At 41.0% G+C, this 13755-nt stretch overlaps 1 protein-coding gene across 10 annotated transcripts in view; it reads left to right on the top strand.

Moving 5' to 3' along the window:
• ubr4 (ubiquitin protein ligase E3 component n-recognin 4) overlaps positions 1 to 13755 on the top strand; it is a 48148-nt gene that overhangs the window by 25739 nt on the left and 8654 nt on the right. For 5 of the 10 annotated variants that reach the window (XM_017305793.2, XM_017305791.2, XM_017305788.2 and 2 more), the window contains 38 exons: positions 25 to 238; positions 762 to 794; positions 1067 to 1130; positions 1256 to 1390; positions 1582 to 1756; positions 1888 to 2019; positions 2496 to 2617; positions 2809 to 2920; positions 3068 to 3198; positions 3454 to 3631; positions 4212 to 4316; positions 4685 to 4822; positions 5198 to 5366; positions 5578 to 5782; positions 6290 to 6403; positions 6645 to 6854; positions 6946 to 7095; positions 7180 to 7407; positions 7498 to 7576; positions 7685 to 7933; positions 8044 to 8212; positions 8295 to 8439; positions 8587 to 8672; positions 8758 to 8845; positions 9108 to 9301; positions 9394 to 9633; positions 9712 to 9850; positions 9957 to 10082; positions 10201 to 10329; positions 10425 to 10774; positions 10938 to 11028; positions 11141 to 11225; positions 11542 to 11669; positions 12111 to 12240; positions 12337 to 12497; positions 12585 to 12694; positions 13235 to 13376; positions 13599 to 13680. In XM_017305793.2, the coding sequence (XP_017161282.2) occupies positions 25 to 238; positions 762 to 794; positions 1067 to 1130; positions 1256 to 1390; positions 1582 to 1756; positions 1888 to 2019; positions 2496 to 2617; positions 2809 to 2920; positions 3068 to 3198; positions 3454 to 3631; positions 4212 to 4316; positions 4685 to 4822; positions 5198 to 5366; positions 5578 to 5782; positions 6290 to 6403; positions 6645 to 6854; positions 6946 to 7095; positions 7180 to 7407; positions 7498 to 7576; positions 7685 to 7933; positions 8044 to 8212; positions 8295 to 8439; positions 8587 to 8672; positions 8758 to 8845; positions 9108 to 9301; positions 9394 to 9633; positions 9712 to 9850; positions 9957 to 10082; positions 10201 to 10329; positions 10425 to 10774; positions 10938 to 11028; positions 11141 to 11225; positions 11542 to 11669; positions 12111 to 12240; positions 12337 to 12497; positions 12585 to 12694; positions 13235 to 13376; positions 13599 to 13680 (5538 nt within the window). The remainder of the gene's footprint in view (positions 1 to 24; positions 239 to 761; positions 795 to 1066; positions 1131 to 1255; positions 1391 to 1581; positions 1757 to 1887; positions 2020 to 2495; positions 2618 to 2808; positions 2921 to 3067; positions 3199 to 3453; positions 3632 to 4211; positions 4317 to 4684; positions 4823 to 5197; positions 5367 to 5577; positions 5783 to 6289; positions 6404 to 6644; positions 6855 to 6945; positions 7096 to 7179; positions 7408 to 7497; positions 7577 to 7684; positions 7934 to 8043; positions 8213 to 8294; positions 8440 to 8586; positions 8673 to 8757; positions 8846 to 9107; positions 9302 to 9393; positions 9634 to 9711; positions 9851 to 9956; positions 10083 to 10200; positions 10330 to 10424; positions 10775 to 10937; positions 11029 to 11140; positions 11226 to 11541; positions 11670 to 12110; positions 12241 to 12336; positions 12498 to 12584; positions 12695 to 13234; positions 13377 to 13598; positions 13681 to 13755) is intronic. The other 5 variants (XM_017305795.2, XM_017305790.2, XM_017305789.2 and 2 more) reach the window with 4 other exon arrangements.

Here is a 13755-nt window from a genome sequence, read left to right as displayed (position 1 = left end):
AGGTTTTTTTTTTTTGTTTCCTAGTCGGAGCGTCCGTGGATCCAGCAGGAGTCACCATGCTCGACTCTGTAAAAATCTACGGTAAAACCAAGGAGCAGTTCGGCTGGCCCGAGGATCCACCAGAAGATTTCTCAGGATCGGTTAATAATGTGTGCAGCCCCAGCCTCAACCAGGGCAGTGGCAGCTCTGATGGCGACATCGCCACGCCAACCACAACCAGTGGCACTGTGCTGGAGAGGTACGGGGCCTTCCACTGTTTGCTTCGATCAATTTTACACATCAAGTTTAAATCAATTTGTTAAAAAAAAAACACACACACACACCAAAACTCTCAACCTTTCTAATTGCATTTAGAATCTAAAAATGATTCTCACAGCAGCAGTAGGTTTTTTAAATATAGATGGATTGTTGATCTCTTGGGGTTTTTTTACATTGAAGATTTATTTTAAGAAAAATTGTACAGATCTTTCAGAATAATTTTCTTGGTCTCATGTAAATCACGATAAAACACATTCATCATATCGATTTATTTTTTTGCCCCTTCTTACTCACTGTCGTGTTTAGTGTTTACGTGGAATATGATAAAAGTACAAGCTTCTATTTGGACAAAAGGGTTCTCAATACTGCATGGCTCTTGTGATCATCCTTTCTCGCATGCCTCTTTTGTTCAGCTGAATCATTAATTACACTTGTTTCTTTCTGTGATCCTCACTCTTGATTTTGTTCTTTTTCTTTTGCTCCCAAAAAAATACAATAAAAAGTTCTGAAACTGAGTCCTTATCAACCTTGGACCGGTTAGTAACTGCCCTTTCTCTGCTTGATTGTATGTTTTTTTATTTTTTGTTTTGTTTTGTTTGTGCACGTGTGCCACGTTGTGTGTCCATGCCTGAGACTGCAAACATGTCATGCAACATCCTCACGCTTGCACCAAATTTGACTTTTTCTTTCTCTGAATTTATTCCTGCATTTTGTGTTGTTTGGCATTTAGATTAGGAAAGATTGCTATAGAGTAAAAATAATAACTGGTTAAAGAAGAGGCAGAAATAATTCTCAGTTTTCATTTCAGATTGGTGGTCAGCTCACTTGAAGCTTTAGAAAACTGCTTTGCAGTAGGTTCATCCAATGAAAAGGTAAAGATGAAAAATGATACATGTATGTATATTTTTAATGTATTGACAAGCTAGAATAAAACTTAGTCTTCTACTTTAACTCTTCTTTTTTCAAAGTGGTAAATTCAGTTTTTTTAATTCTCCAGGAGAAGAACAAGGTTGCTGCTCTGGAGCTTGCCACTTTGCTTCTGTCCATGCCGACTCCAACTGGTGTCCAGCAGCAGACAAAGGGACTTCTGGCTAGTCTGCACACCAGCCGTACCGCTTACCACAACCATAAGGTGAGGAAGAAACGACGACAAAACGTGTTTTTTGTGGAACAGCAGCGACCAGCTGGGCTTTTCCTTAGTCATTTGGAAATATTTTCACAATCTTTTGTCATTTTATTTCATTTGCGGAATGAAAGAGGGAACTAAATATTTACCAATGTGATGATTAACTCTGCACCGCGTTGTGTCCCTTGTCTCGCCAGGACCAATCCTTGCTGAGTAACGCTGTGCAGTGTTTGAACAGTTGCAGCCGTGAAGGAAAAGAACTTGACCCAGATGTTTTCCAGAGGCTCGTGATCACTGCACGCTCTATTGCAATCATGAGACCCAACAACTTGGTGCATTTCACAGAAAGCAAGTCATTGCACCATGACTCCGGTAAGAAGCTTTTTTTTTTTTGATCATCAGAAGATGCTTTCCAAGTTGGTTCAAATGAACTTTGAGGTACCAGCTTAAAAATAAATGGGAGTTTTAAGACCAATTCCTGTTTGAATATGTTTGTAAATTAGACTCAACAGAGGATGGGCAGAAGCACATGGATGGTGAAAACTGTAACTTCATCTCTCAGCTTATGAATAACTTCTGGAAACTCCACTCCCAGAAACCAAAGAATGCATTTCTCGCTCCTGCTTGCCTCCCTGGTAAGTGTAAACCATAAAAACGCCACTCTTCAGATGCGTTTCGTCTTAACTGCACAAGTCACATGTAGTTACTCTTGTTCGTAGGGTGTGTTTAATATTTAAGGTACTACTTTATAAATGCTTATACCTACTCTTCAAGAACAGATAAATTTGTTCTTTTACTTGAAGTGGCAAAAACAAGAACAATGTTCTTCCTGACCTGGAAAGTTCATGCTTCACAAGAGCGCTACTGTAGAGTTCCTGTTCTCATAGGTCCATTCCAGTGCAACATTTGTCATTGTATTTTTTTTCTGACCAGTCAGAATGTTTCTCTGAAACAACACAAAGAAAAGTGTTTTAGAACAAGTTCCAAGAACAGAATTATGTGAATTTAACATCCTGAGACAAAGAACATAATTCTCTGTTGGTGCAGAGGATCTGTTGGCCTTATTGTGATTTCTGATATCGGTGTGTGTTGTTCACATCTTCCTTCTAAGGCCTGACACACGTGGAGGCAACAGTTAATGCCTTGATTGACATCATACATGCCTACTGCACATGTGAACTGGATTACATCAATGTAGCTTCCAAAATCTACATGCAGATGTTACTTTGCCCCGTAAGTAGCACAATATGTTGCTATTATGTATCACAAACAATCAATCATCCCAATACTGAGACTTCCATTTTATTTAACTCAATGGGCTTATTTGTAACTGTGTTTTTAAGACACAAGCTGTTGTATTAATCGTTCGTAAGAGCAATACAAAGTCATGAAGTTATTTTTTATTTTTGCAAAACTCTTATTAGGACACTGCTGTGAGCTTTTCCTGTAAGCAGGCTCTGATCAGAGTGCTGCGGCCAAGAAACAAACGCCGTCATGTGACACTTCCATCGCCCCCACGCTCCAACACGTCTATTGGTAAGCTAGCAAGAGATAAACACAAAGTCCTTTTGATTTTCCGTAGGTGTTGTAAAATATAACTTTCCCTTATATTATCTATACTAACGAGTGTTATGAGAACGGTGTATCTAGTTTTCTAAAGCTTCCTGATTCATACTCGGTCAGGAGACAAGGATGATGACGATGATGATGATGCGGATGACAAAATGCAATCGTCTGTGATGACTGGAGGAGAAGAAGGTCAACAGGAGAGCCAGGAGCAGAACGAAGTGGATCATGGAGACTTTGAGATGGTGGTGAGAATAAACAGGAGGAAAAAAAATTATCTGATCGCTGTATCACTTTTCTCTTGTCACAAACATTTTTTTTTTAAAAAGTGACTTAATATGAATAACTTTACCTTAACTTGTGTTTTTTCTTCTTCACATTTTTCAACCCAGATTTGCGTTGCAGACTGATATCTATGCATTTCTAAATATCCTATATTATCATATTCAGTTAAAACCTGTTTATTGTGCAGGAGTAACACCTTTTTGTGGCTCTCCTCCTAGTCTGAGTCAATGGTCCTGGAAACAGCAGAAAATGTCAATAATGGAAATCCTTCTCCTCTGGAGGCTCTGCTGGCCGGAGCTGAGGGATACCCGCCGATGCTCGACATCCCTCCTGATGCGGACGATGAAACTATGGTAGAGCTTGCCATTGCGCTCAGCCTTCAGCAGGACCAACAAGGTAATTTTCATTAGATTTTTTAAAAAGCTGTAACATAAGCACGGCAAAACCACAAACTCGTACCAAATATATTTGGTCTAGTTTCTAGTGCAAATACCTTGTCACACTTGAAATAGGAAAATTAACATGCATATAGTATAGTATATAGCAACATACAGTAAGCATATAGTAACTTTTTGAGCTATATATTGAGATATAGATAATGTTCTTGTTTCACTGACAGATTATTCCACTTATAACAAGACTTTTTTCCCATGTTATAAGTGACATAATTTTCCAGTGGAACTAATACTTTTTCAATATTAAGGAATTACTGACTTAAACTCCTATATCTTGCTGAAAAGTGACTTGTAAGCTCGCCACGTCTTGTTTTCAGACATTTGTATTATATATTCTATTCAAAAATATTTTGTAAGATTTTGTGTTTTTCCAGTGAACATGTGTTTTTAGGATAATGTCTTGAAGCTGTTCACAGAAAACACACATGCCACTAAACATAACTGTTGTCCTTTTATATTGCCATCAAACTCTCTTTTATTGTTGTGTTTTAGGACTTAAATGTACTTTTTGTCCTTTCCAGGCAGTAACAGCAGCGCTCTGGGCCTTCAGAGCCTCGGCCTGTCTGGCCAGGCTCCGAGCTCATCCTCTCTGGACGCTGGAACCCTTTCAGACACGACGGCATCAGGTAAGAAAACCTTTCCACCAGAACTGGAGAAAAAGCAGACAAAAGCTTTTACTCTGTTTTTATTCCTGCATTTTCACAGTTTTAGGCGCTGTGAATAAATTTTTTTTGTTGAATATGTAATTTCAAATCTCAACACATTTATAGTTTTTTTATTATTTTAATTGAATCTTTTGTTTTCCATCTTTTATTTTACCACTATTTTGTGTCACTCTGGCATTATATCTTCACATCATGTTGCATGTAATATGTGTAGAAAAGAACATTGATTGTGTCTTTTGCTTGTTAGTAAACAAGTAAAAACAAAGCTCATGTGTCCTGGCCAGATGACCGCGGTGTATTTACTGTTACAGCTATTGCTATGATTTCAGCCCCGGCATCAGATGATGAGGGCAGCACAGCTGCTACTGACGGCTCTACGCTGCGGACCTCCCCAGCTGAGCACGGAGGCAGTGTGGGCTCAGAGAGTGGGGGTTCTGCTATCGACTCTGTAGCAGGGGAGCACAGTGGTGGGTTACTTGAATAAATTAGGCCAGTTTAATTTAGTGAAAGCACAATCATGCATGCCTTAAATTAGCTGTAGAAAATCCATTAAAACACATTTCTGCTCAAGTACAGTCGGTACATACAAGACCTGTAAGTTTTTCCATTATTTTTCTTTTGTCCTCTGATCACCTGTCTTATCTTTAATGAGCACTTGAATTACTTACTGCTCCTTTCTCTCCATCTCCCTGTACTGCATTTTAAAATTGAGAAATCACAATCTGCATGTAATTAAGTTCCTTAAAATAAGTAATTCCTTGATTCTTGGAGCTTTTTCCTTGTTGTGTTTTTAGCTTGCATTGTCATGTTTTTTTCCCCCCTCCCCACATGCTTGTGCACAGTGTCCGGACGCAGCAGTGCATACGGAGACACAACAGTGGAGGGCCACCCTGTAGGTCCAGGCAGTGTGAGCTCCAGCACCGGAGCCATCAGCACCACAACAGCACAGCATGAAGGCGAAGGCTCAGAGGGAGAAGCAGAGACTGAGGGAGACATCCACACAAGCAACAGGCTAGTACTGTGAATGTTGGCTCATGTGGGTTATAAGGTGTTGTTTACGCTTTGGAGTGGGACTGTGTGAAGTAACTTTGAACAGCCAGTGTCTTTCCTTTACTAGACAGAAAGTAAGTTTGGTCAGGGAGAGTTTATGATGCAGAAAGCAGCAAAATCTCAGATTAAATTCTCTTTTGTGATTTCTTTTTTTTTTTTTTTTCCTCATTAGGTTACACATGGTTCGGCTGATGCTGCTGGAGCGCTTGCTGCAGCATCTTTCTGAGCTCCATAATGTTGGTGGGGTTCAAGCCATCCCATATATGCAAGTCATCCTAATGTTGACATCGGACCTTGATGGGGAGGATGACAAGGATAAGGGTGCTTTAGACGACCTGTTGTCGCAGCTCATCGCTGAGCTTGGAATACACAAGAAGGTAAATACACAGAGGCTCTGACGGCTAGTTAGCAAGAAATACATTCTCTGTCTTTTGGATCCTGCATGCACACAGAGCTTTGTGAAATAAAACCCTGTAGAAAATATTTAGATTTTTTTTCCCCCTGAGTAGAGACGTAAAAAATCGCAACTTCTGCCTATGATGGATCTGTGTGAACGGGAAAGACGGAGATGATTAGAACGGTTGCAAAAGAGTTTGACTTTTTCATGCCAGCGCTGGATTTTTGTGCTAAAAACTATGGCAACCCAGGAACAGTTTAAACTGCAAATGTAAACTCAAGATGTTATATGACTTAGAGGAACATCATCTTCAGGATGTTCTTTTGAAATTTCATGTAGTTAATGTAGTTATCACCACCTGCTGACGCAACAAATGTATTACAGCATTTTTGGTTGGAATGGAGGATCTCTTCAAAATGATATCTGTTTTTCTTTTTTGGAACATAAATATAAATGGGTTTACTTAATCAGCATCATTCCTCTGCAGGATGTGTCCAAAAAGAATGAGAGAAGTACAATCAACGAAGTCCACCTGGTCATCATGAGGCTGCTGAGCGTCTTCATGTCACGAACAAAGTCTGGGTCCAAATCCTCCTCAGAGGTACGGGGTCTTTTTGATGCAGCTTCATAGACATATTTGAGAATAAATCAGTATTCATTTGAGCAGCACCAAGACGAACATATTTGGGCGAGGACTTGAGTCGCTTCTTTACTTTTATGACAGCGCAGACCATTTTTGAATTAGAAAAATTGCCAATGGAGAAGAACATAACTAAATTGTGCTGTGTGATCGAATTGGCGAAAAGTATTGTCTACAATTTTTCCTTTTGTTTCGGTTTTAGTCGTCCTCCCTGATTTCCAATGCAACAGCGACGGCCTTGCTGAGCCTGGGCGCCATCGACTACTGTCTCCACGTGCTCAAGTCGCTCCTGGAGTTCTGGAAAAATCAACAGGGCGAAGAGGAACCCACTTCCACCAGTCAGCTCCTTCGCCCTCACACAGCTTCCTCGCCCCCTGACATGAGCCCCTTTTTCCTTCGCCAATATGTTAAGGTATCATCACGGCAGCAAACGTTAGCCGTGTTTATCTTGCATCACTTTCTTTGATTGTGGCATTTCGATGAGTTGTGATTTCTGCTACCAGGGGCATGCCGCTGACGTGTTTGAAGCCTACTCCCAGTTACTGACTGAGATGGTGCTCCGGCTGCCGTATCAGATAAAGAAGATTGCTGACACGAACCCTCGGATCCCACCTCCTGTCTTTGACCATTCTTGGTTCTACTATCTGTCAGAAGTAAGCTTTCATGAGCTTTTTATATATATTTTTCGTTCCATCTTCACAACAAATAATCCTGATCTCTCTCTTCTGTAATCTTAGTATCTGATGATCCAACAGACACCGTTCGTCAGGAGGCAAGTTAGAAAGTTGTTGCTGTTCATCTGTGGCTCCAAGGAGAAATACCGGCAGCTGCGCGATCTGCACACCCTCGACTCGCATGTCCGCAGCATCAAAAAGCTTCTGGAAGAGCAGGGCATCTTCCTTCGGGCTGGAATAGTCACTGCAACATCTGGCTCAGCTCTACAGTATGACACACTCATCAATCTGGTCAGTGTCCTCTTTTCCCAACATGCAACATTCTTTATGGTTTAACTCAGTTTAGGTAGGTAAGTAATTATTTTTATTTTATTTTTCCAGATGGAGCATCTCAAAGCATGTGCTGAAATTGCTACACAAAGGACGATCAACTGGCAGAAGTTTTGCATGAAGGATGACTGTGAGTTGATTCAAAATATTTCGTCAGTGGAAACAAAACATTTCGAAGCCAATGCTTTTAACATCGTTTGTGTCTCTGATCTTTCCCTTCATGCTCTTCGGCGCCCAGCCGTGTTGTACTTTCTGCTCCAGGTCAGCTTCCTGGTGGATGAGGGTGTTTCTCCAGTTCTGCTTCAGCTCCTCTCCTGTGCCCTGTGTGGCAGCAAGGTGCTGGCCGCTTCCTCCTCCTCCGCGGGTTCCTCCTCCTTCTCCGGAAGCGGCTCTGGCAGTTCTGGTCAGGGAGGAGCTTCCCAGTCCTCTCAAGGCAAATCCTCCAGCAAGAAAAGCAAAAAGGAAGACAAGGAAAAAGACAAAGAGAGTAAGATGTAGTGATTTTCAACCTGCGTCCAAATCTCCAGCGCTTTTGTTTTTTTTTTAAGCATATAATCAGCAGAATCTGATGGTTAAATCTCTCCCTCCTTATCACAGGCGATGGCATCAGCAGCCAGGAAGATCAGCTGTGCATGGCTCTGGTCAGTCAGCTGAATAAGTTTGCAGACAAAGAGACTCTGATCCAGTTCTTGCGCTGCTTCCTCCTCGAATCAAACTCATCTGCTGTTCGCTGGCAAGCCCACTGCTTGGCGTTGCATATCTATAGGTAGTGTTGAAACTTTTCATTTAGATATCGAATAAAAAAAGTATACAATTTTTGCGTTTGGCTTATGTACATTTTTGCACAGGAACTCCAGTAAATCTCAGCAGGAGTTGCTGCTCGAATTGACTTGGGCCATCTGGCCAGAGCTTCCTGCATATGGTCGCAAAGCCGCCCAGTTTGTTGACCTGCTGGGATATTTCTCTCTCAAAACTCCTCAAACGGAGAAAAAGGTTAGGTTTTAAGTACTTTTTTAGATATCTGGTGTGTTTGTATTGGCTGAATCTGACAAATGGCAGAATTACAAGACCACAGTTGTGCTATTTCAGTGATTCAAAATAGAAAGTCTTTGTTAATCCGCTGTTTCTTTTCTATGCAAGCTGAAAGAATATTCCCAGAAAGCTGTGGAAATCCTGAGAGCACAGAACCACATCCTGACAAATCACCCCAACTCCAACATCTACAAGTATGAACATGCAATTAGATTTCTGTACCAACACAAACATTTTTAAATATCTTTAAATGAGAATATGTATGGTTTTGTCTTGAAGCACTCTCTCTGGTTTGGTGGAGTTTGATGGCTTTTATCTTGAGAGCGACCCCTGCTTGGTGTGCAACAACCCAGAAGTTCCCTTCTCAGTAAGTGAAAAAACTCACAGAATAGTATTTATGAGTCCTAGGAATTATTTCTATCCATTACCCATTTTTATACTCTAAAAAGATTCCCATGAATTGTACTTGTGTTCAGCTTCTCTAGTGCTGATAAGTTAAACTTTTAGCTTAGATTATAGCACTCTTGGCAAGCTCATTCACGCCAGTATAACAAAATCTAAAGTTAATAAGAAACAAAAATAAACTACGTGAAAATTCTTTTAAATGTGTTTTTTCCTTTTGACTCTAGAACATCAAACTATCATCTATCAAAGTGGACACCCGCTACACCACCACCCAGCAGGTTGTGAAGCTGATTGGCAGCCACACCATCAGCAAAGTAACAGTGAAGATCGGTGATCTGAAACGCACCAAAATGGTCCGCACCATCAATCTCTACTACAACAATAGGACTGTCCAGGCTATTGTGGAGCTGAAGAATAAGTATGCTTCAGGGAACACCCATTACTTCATATTATCATCCTAAATATCTAATAAAACTTAGTTGTAATCTTGATCTTTCTTGTTTTCTTTAGGCCGGCTCGCTGGCACAAAGCAAAGAAAGTTCAGCTGACTCCTGGACAAACTGAGGTGAAGATCGACCTCCCGCTGCCCATCGTCGCCTCCAACCTGATGATCGAGTTTTCTGATTTCTACGAGAACTACCAAGCCTCCACCGAGACCCTGCAGTGTCCGCGCTGCAGTGCTTCTGTGCCGGCTAACCCTGGAGTGTGCGGCAACTGCGGTGAAAATGTGTACCAGTGCCACAAGTGCAGGTGAGCGCTGTTCTCCTGCAGCTGGATGATTCACTGCAGGTGCCTCAAGTTGTGATCATGTTTGTTATTTGTCTTCAGGTCCATAAACTACGACGAAAAAGACCCTTTCCTGTGCAACGCATGTGGTTTCTGCAAATATGCCCGATTTGACTTCATGCTGTATGCTAAACCATGCTGTGCAGTGGATCCCATAGAGAATGAAGAGGACAGGAAAAAGGCAAGAATCTGTTTCAGTAGCTAAAATGTTTGTTTTTTTTCCCCCCAAATGAATTTTATGTTTCTGCTTTTGTGAAAACCCGTCTGAACTGTATTTGTGTTTTCAGGCTGTGACCAACATCAACACCCTACTGGACAAAGCGGACCGAGTCTACCACCAGCTAATGGGCCACAGGCCTCAGTTAGAAAGCTTGCTGTCTAAAGTCAACGAGGCAGCGCCAGAGAAACCTCAGGTAAAGCACAAGATGCATAATGGATTACAGTGAATGTAGATACAATGTAATGATGCTGTTATTAAGCATCTATTTCAGGCTTGTGCAGTTTGAAGTCATCATGTTCTCCACCTTACAGGACGACACTGGAGCAGGCGCAGGACTCGGTGCGTCCTCCGCTAATGTGAACCGGTACATCCAGCAACTGGCTCAGGAGTACAGCGGCGACTGCAAGACATCGTTCGACGAGCTCTCCAAGATCATACAGGTCAGGAAGAAAAACTGTTGATGTTCCGGTAAAAACAAAATAAATCCTGTCTTTTATTCCTCTATGTAACGGTATTCCTTACGTTTTGCTTACAGAAAGTGCTGGCGTCTCGAAAGGAGCTCCTGGAGTATGACCTGCAGCAAAGAGAGGCCGCCACCAAGTCGTCGCGAAGCAGCAGCAGCCACCAGCCCACCTTCACCGCCAGTCAGTACCGCGCCCTGTCTGTGCTGGGCTGCGGCCACACCTCCTCCACCAAGTGCTACGGCTGCGCCTCGGCTGTCACGGGCCACTGCATCACGCTGCTTCGTGCGCTGGCCACAAACCCGGCTCTCCGGCAGATCCTCGTCCTCCAGGGCCTCATCCGGGAGTTGTTTGAGTACAACCTGCGGCGAGGCACAGCAGCTATGAGGGAGGAAGTGCGTCAGCTAATCTGTCTCCTTACCAGGTGTGTTTCTCTATCTGGTGTATTTCAGTAGAAATGCTAAAAAAAAAATTTTTTGTTGCTGAATCTCCATTAAAACTAAATCCTTCTACTTGATTCTCATACTTTTAAATATCACAAAACACGTGGTTAACTTGCTTTCTACATGGTTACATTCATTCTCCAGAGATCATCCAGAGGCTACTCAGCAGATGAATGACCTCATCATCGCCAAGGTGTCAGCTGCCCTCAAAGGTCACTGGGCCAACCCTGACCTGGTATGTTGTCCCACACATCTTTGGACGTAATCTAGCTGCTGGTTAAGGTGTTTAAATCTATGTTAGTGCTATGCAGATTGGTCTTGAATTTAGTTTTTTTTGTTCTCATCAGGTTAGTAATTTGCAGTACGAGATGCTTCTGCTAACAGACTCGATTTCCAAGGAGGGAGGATGCTGGGAGCTCCGATTGCGTTGTGGTAAGTCCAAGCTCTCATCCTGAACTATTTTAATCCGTTTAAAAGTTCATCCTGATTTTTAATTGAAATAAAATATCTCATTGGTTTCTTTGATTTTTATGGTTTTTAATTTTGTCACAATATAAAAAGGTCCTCAAGCTTTTTTTGCCTTGATTTTTTTGTAAGATTCATAAGTTTTCTTTGGAGAGATCAGATTTCTCCTTCTGGTTTTCATAGACATTATAACTCTCTGTGGTGGATAATTTGTTTACAGATTTTGGTCTGTTAGGTTTCAGTTTGATTTTTTTTGTTTTCCTTTCATATTTTTTGTTTTTAGCTCTCAGCCTGTTCCTGATGTCTGTTAATATAAAGACACCTGTAGTTGTGGAGAACATCACTCTCATGTGCCTGAGAATCCTGCAAAAGCTGATAAAGCCTCCTGCACCAACCAGCAAGAAGAACAAGGTAAATATTAACTGTCTAATGTCTTGTTTTCATCTGCTTTGGGTTTTGATTAAAAAGGTAATATATATATATATATATATCAGAGGTGGTCGACTTTTACACCTGGAAATGACTGCACTGTTGAGAAGTTGTGATCTATAAGACGAGCTCTGCAAGTTCTTTGGAAGGCTTGAAAAAATGCAGAGATTGAAGTTTTCTGGCAGATTACCGATCCTCAGAATTTTGTAATGCTTTTATGGATTTTAGCTGTTTGATATTTATTTGTAGAATACATAAAAAACTAATTTTGAAATTCAAAAGCTCAAATGTAACACGAGTTTTCATCTGAGGTTCATATTGTACTTTTAAGCTGTTTTCATTTCTGTCTGAAACTGACTCTTTGATCTTCACTTTGTATTTGATATGCATTTTACAGCGTTTATGCTTGTTGCTTCTTTAAAGGATGCTGCTACCGAGTCTCTGACCACAGTCAGGCCCTACAGTAATGAAATTCATGCTCAGGCTCAACTTTGGCTGAAAAAGGATCCCAAAGCATCTTATGATGCCTGGAAAAAGTGCCTCCCTGCAAGATGTAAGTACTTTATCTGGACAAATACTCAGTACATTGGTGGTGAGTTAGCTTGCAATGACGAACCTTTTACTCTTTGGTTTGTTCACATTAACTCAGGCCAGGAAGCTGTGTCGAAGCCACAGGGGAAAGTAGAGTTAAGGAAGCAGTATCTGCAGGAGAAGTATGTATGGAAGTGGAAGCAGTTCATGAGATCCAGGAAAGGTGAAGGCCTGTTCCCTCGACTCCTCAAACTGAGCCATAACAACTGGCTGCGGCAGGTAATACATTATTCAGGGGGCGAATGTGAGCTAAACTATCTACTGGAGTGAATTCAGTTTACAAAGTGTATTTATTGCTTGTTGCAGGTTCTGTTTACACCAGCCACCCAGGCTGCAAGGCAGGCTGCTTGCACTATCGTGGAAGCTCTTACCACCATCCCCAGCCGCAAGCAGCAGGTCCTGGACCTGCTGACCAGGTGGGAGCTGAAACACAAACCATGTTAAACTATCAAATCATTAAATATGCAAAGCTCTTTATCGAGACATTTCGTAACCTATGCCAAACCAGTGAAAAAACCATTTCATGTTTACCAATTTGTTGAAAAGTGAAGATAATGATTAAAATAATTCAATGTACCAATAGAAATATGTAAATGACTAAATATATTTTTAAAAATGACAGTTAAAACATGTTTCAATACATATGAAAAGTAAAAAAAAGTGTGAAAAAATCATTAGACGTTTCAAAACAGAAAATAATGTACTTCAGATGAAAATCTAAAAACATTTTAATAAATCAGAATTATAGAATGTGTTAAAATTGTGAAAGTAAGCCAAAGTAAAAAATAAAAATGTTTTAGAAACACAACTAAAACTACAGTGACACAAAAATACTGTTAGCTGGTGTGGTTTTTTTTCCAGACAAATTTTAGTCTTAATTTATATATTAATTCAAACATTAATCTTACAGAGAAAGATAACTTGTGAACATGGACAGTACTCTTGTGTGTTTCCAGCTACCTGGACGAGCTGAGTGTGGCTGGAGAGTGTGCAGCAGAGTATCTGGGTCTGTACCAGAAGCTGATCAAGCCAACACACTGGAAGGTTTACCTGGCCGCCCGCGGCGTTCTGCCCTACATTGGAAACCTCATCACCAAGGCAATACATTATTCACGTAACAGAAAAATAAAAATAACTGTTAATTGTTAATTGGGGCAACTTGATAATCTGTAACCCAAAACTTAAAAAAGTTGACGAAAATGTGCATTGTAGATTTCAGATTTTTGCAGTTTTGAAAACAGGTTATTTTATGTTTATTTTTTGCATATCCACTATGAATCTCTAATTTCCTGCTCCATTTTTGTCATTTATTTTCTTTAGGAAATAGCTAACCTCCTGGCTCTGGAGGAGGCAACTCTGAGCACAGACTTACAACAAGGCTACGCTCTGAAGAGCCTAACTGGTGGGCTTGCCTTCGTCTTGTGTTGTAACACACTGTACCGTTTGTTTGCTGTCATAGTGATTTCTGTTTTATCGC

The sequence above is a fragment of the Poecilia reticulata genome, chromosome 7 (assembly GCF_904066995.2).
Source record: "Poecilia reticulata chromosome 7, P_reticulata-male-v2, whole genome shotgun sequence".
In the NCBI taxonomy this organism is placed as follows: domain Eukaryota; kingdom Metazoa; phylum Chordata; class Actinopteri; order Cyprinodontiformes; family Poeciliidae; genus Poecilia; species Poecilia reticulata.
This window is presented reverse-complemented; position numbering and strand designations above follow the sequence as displayed.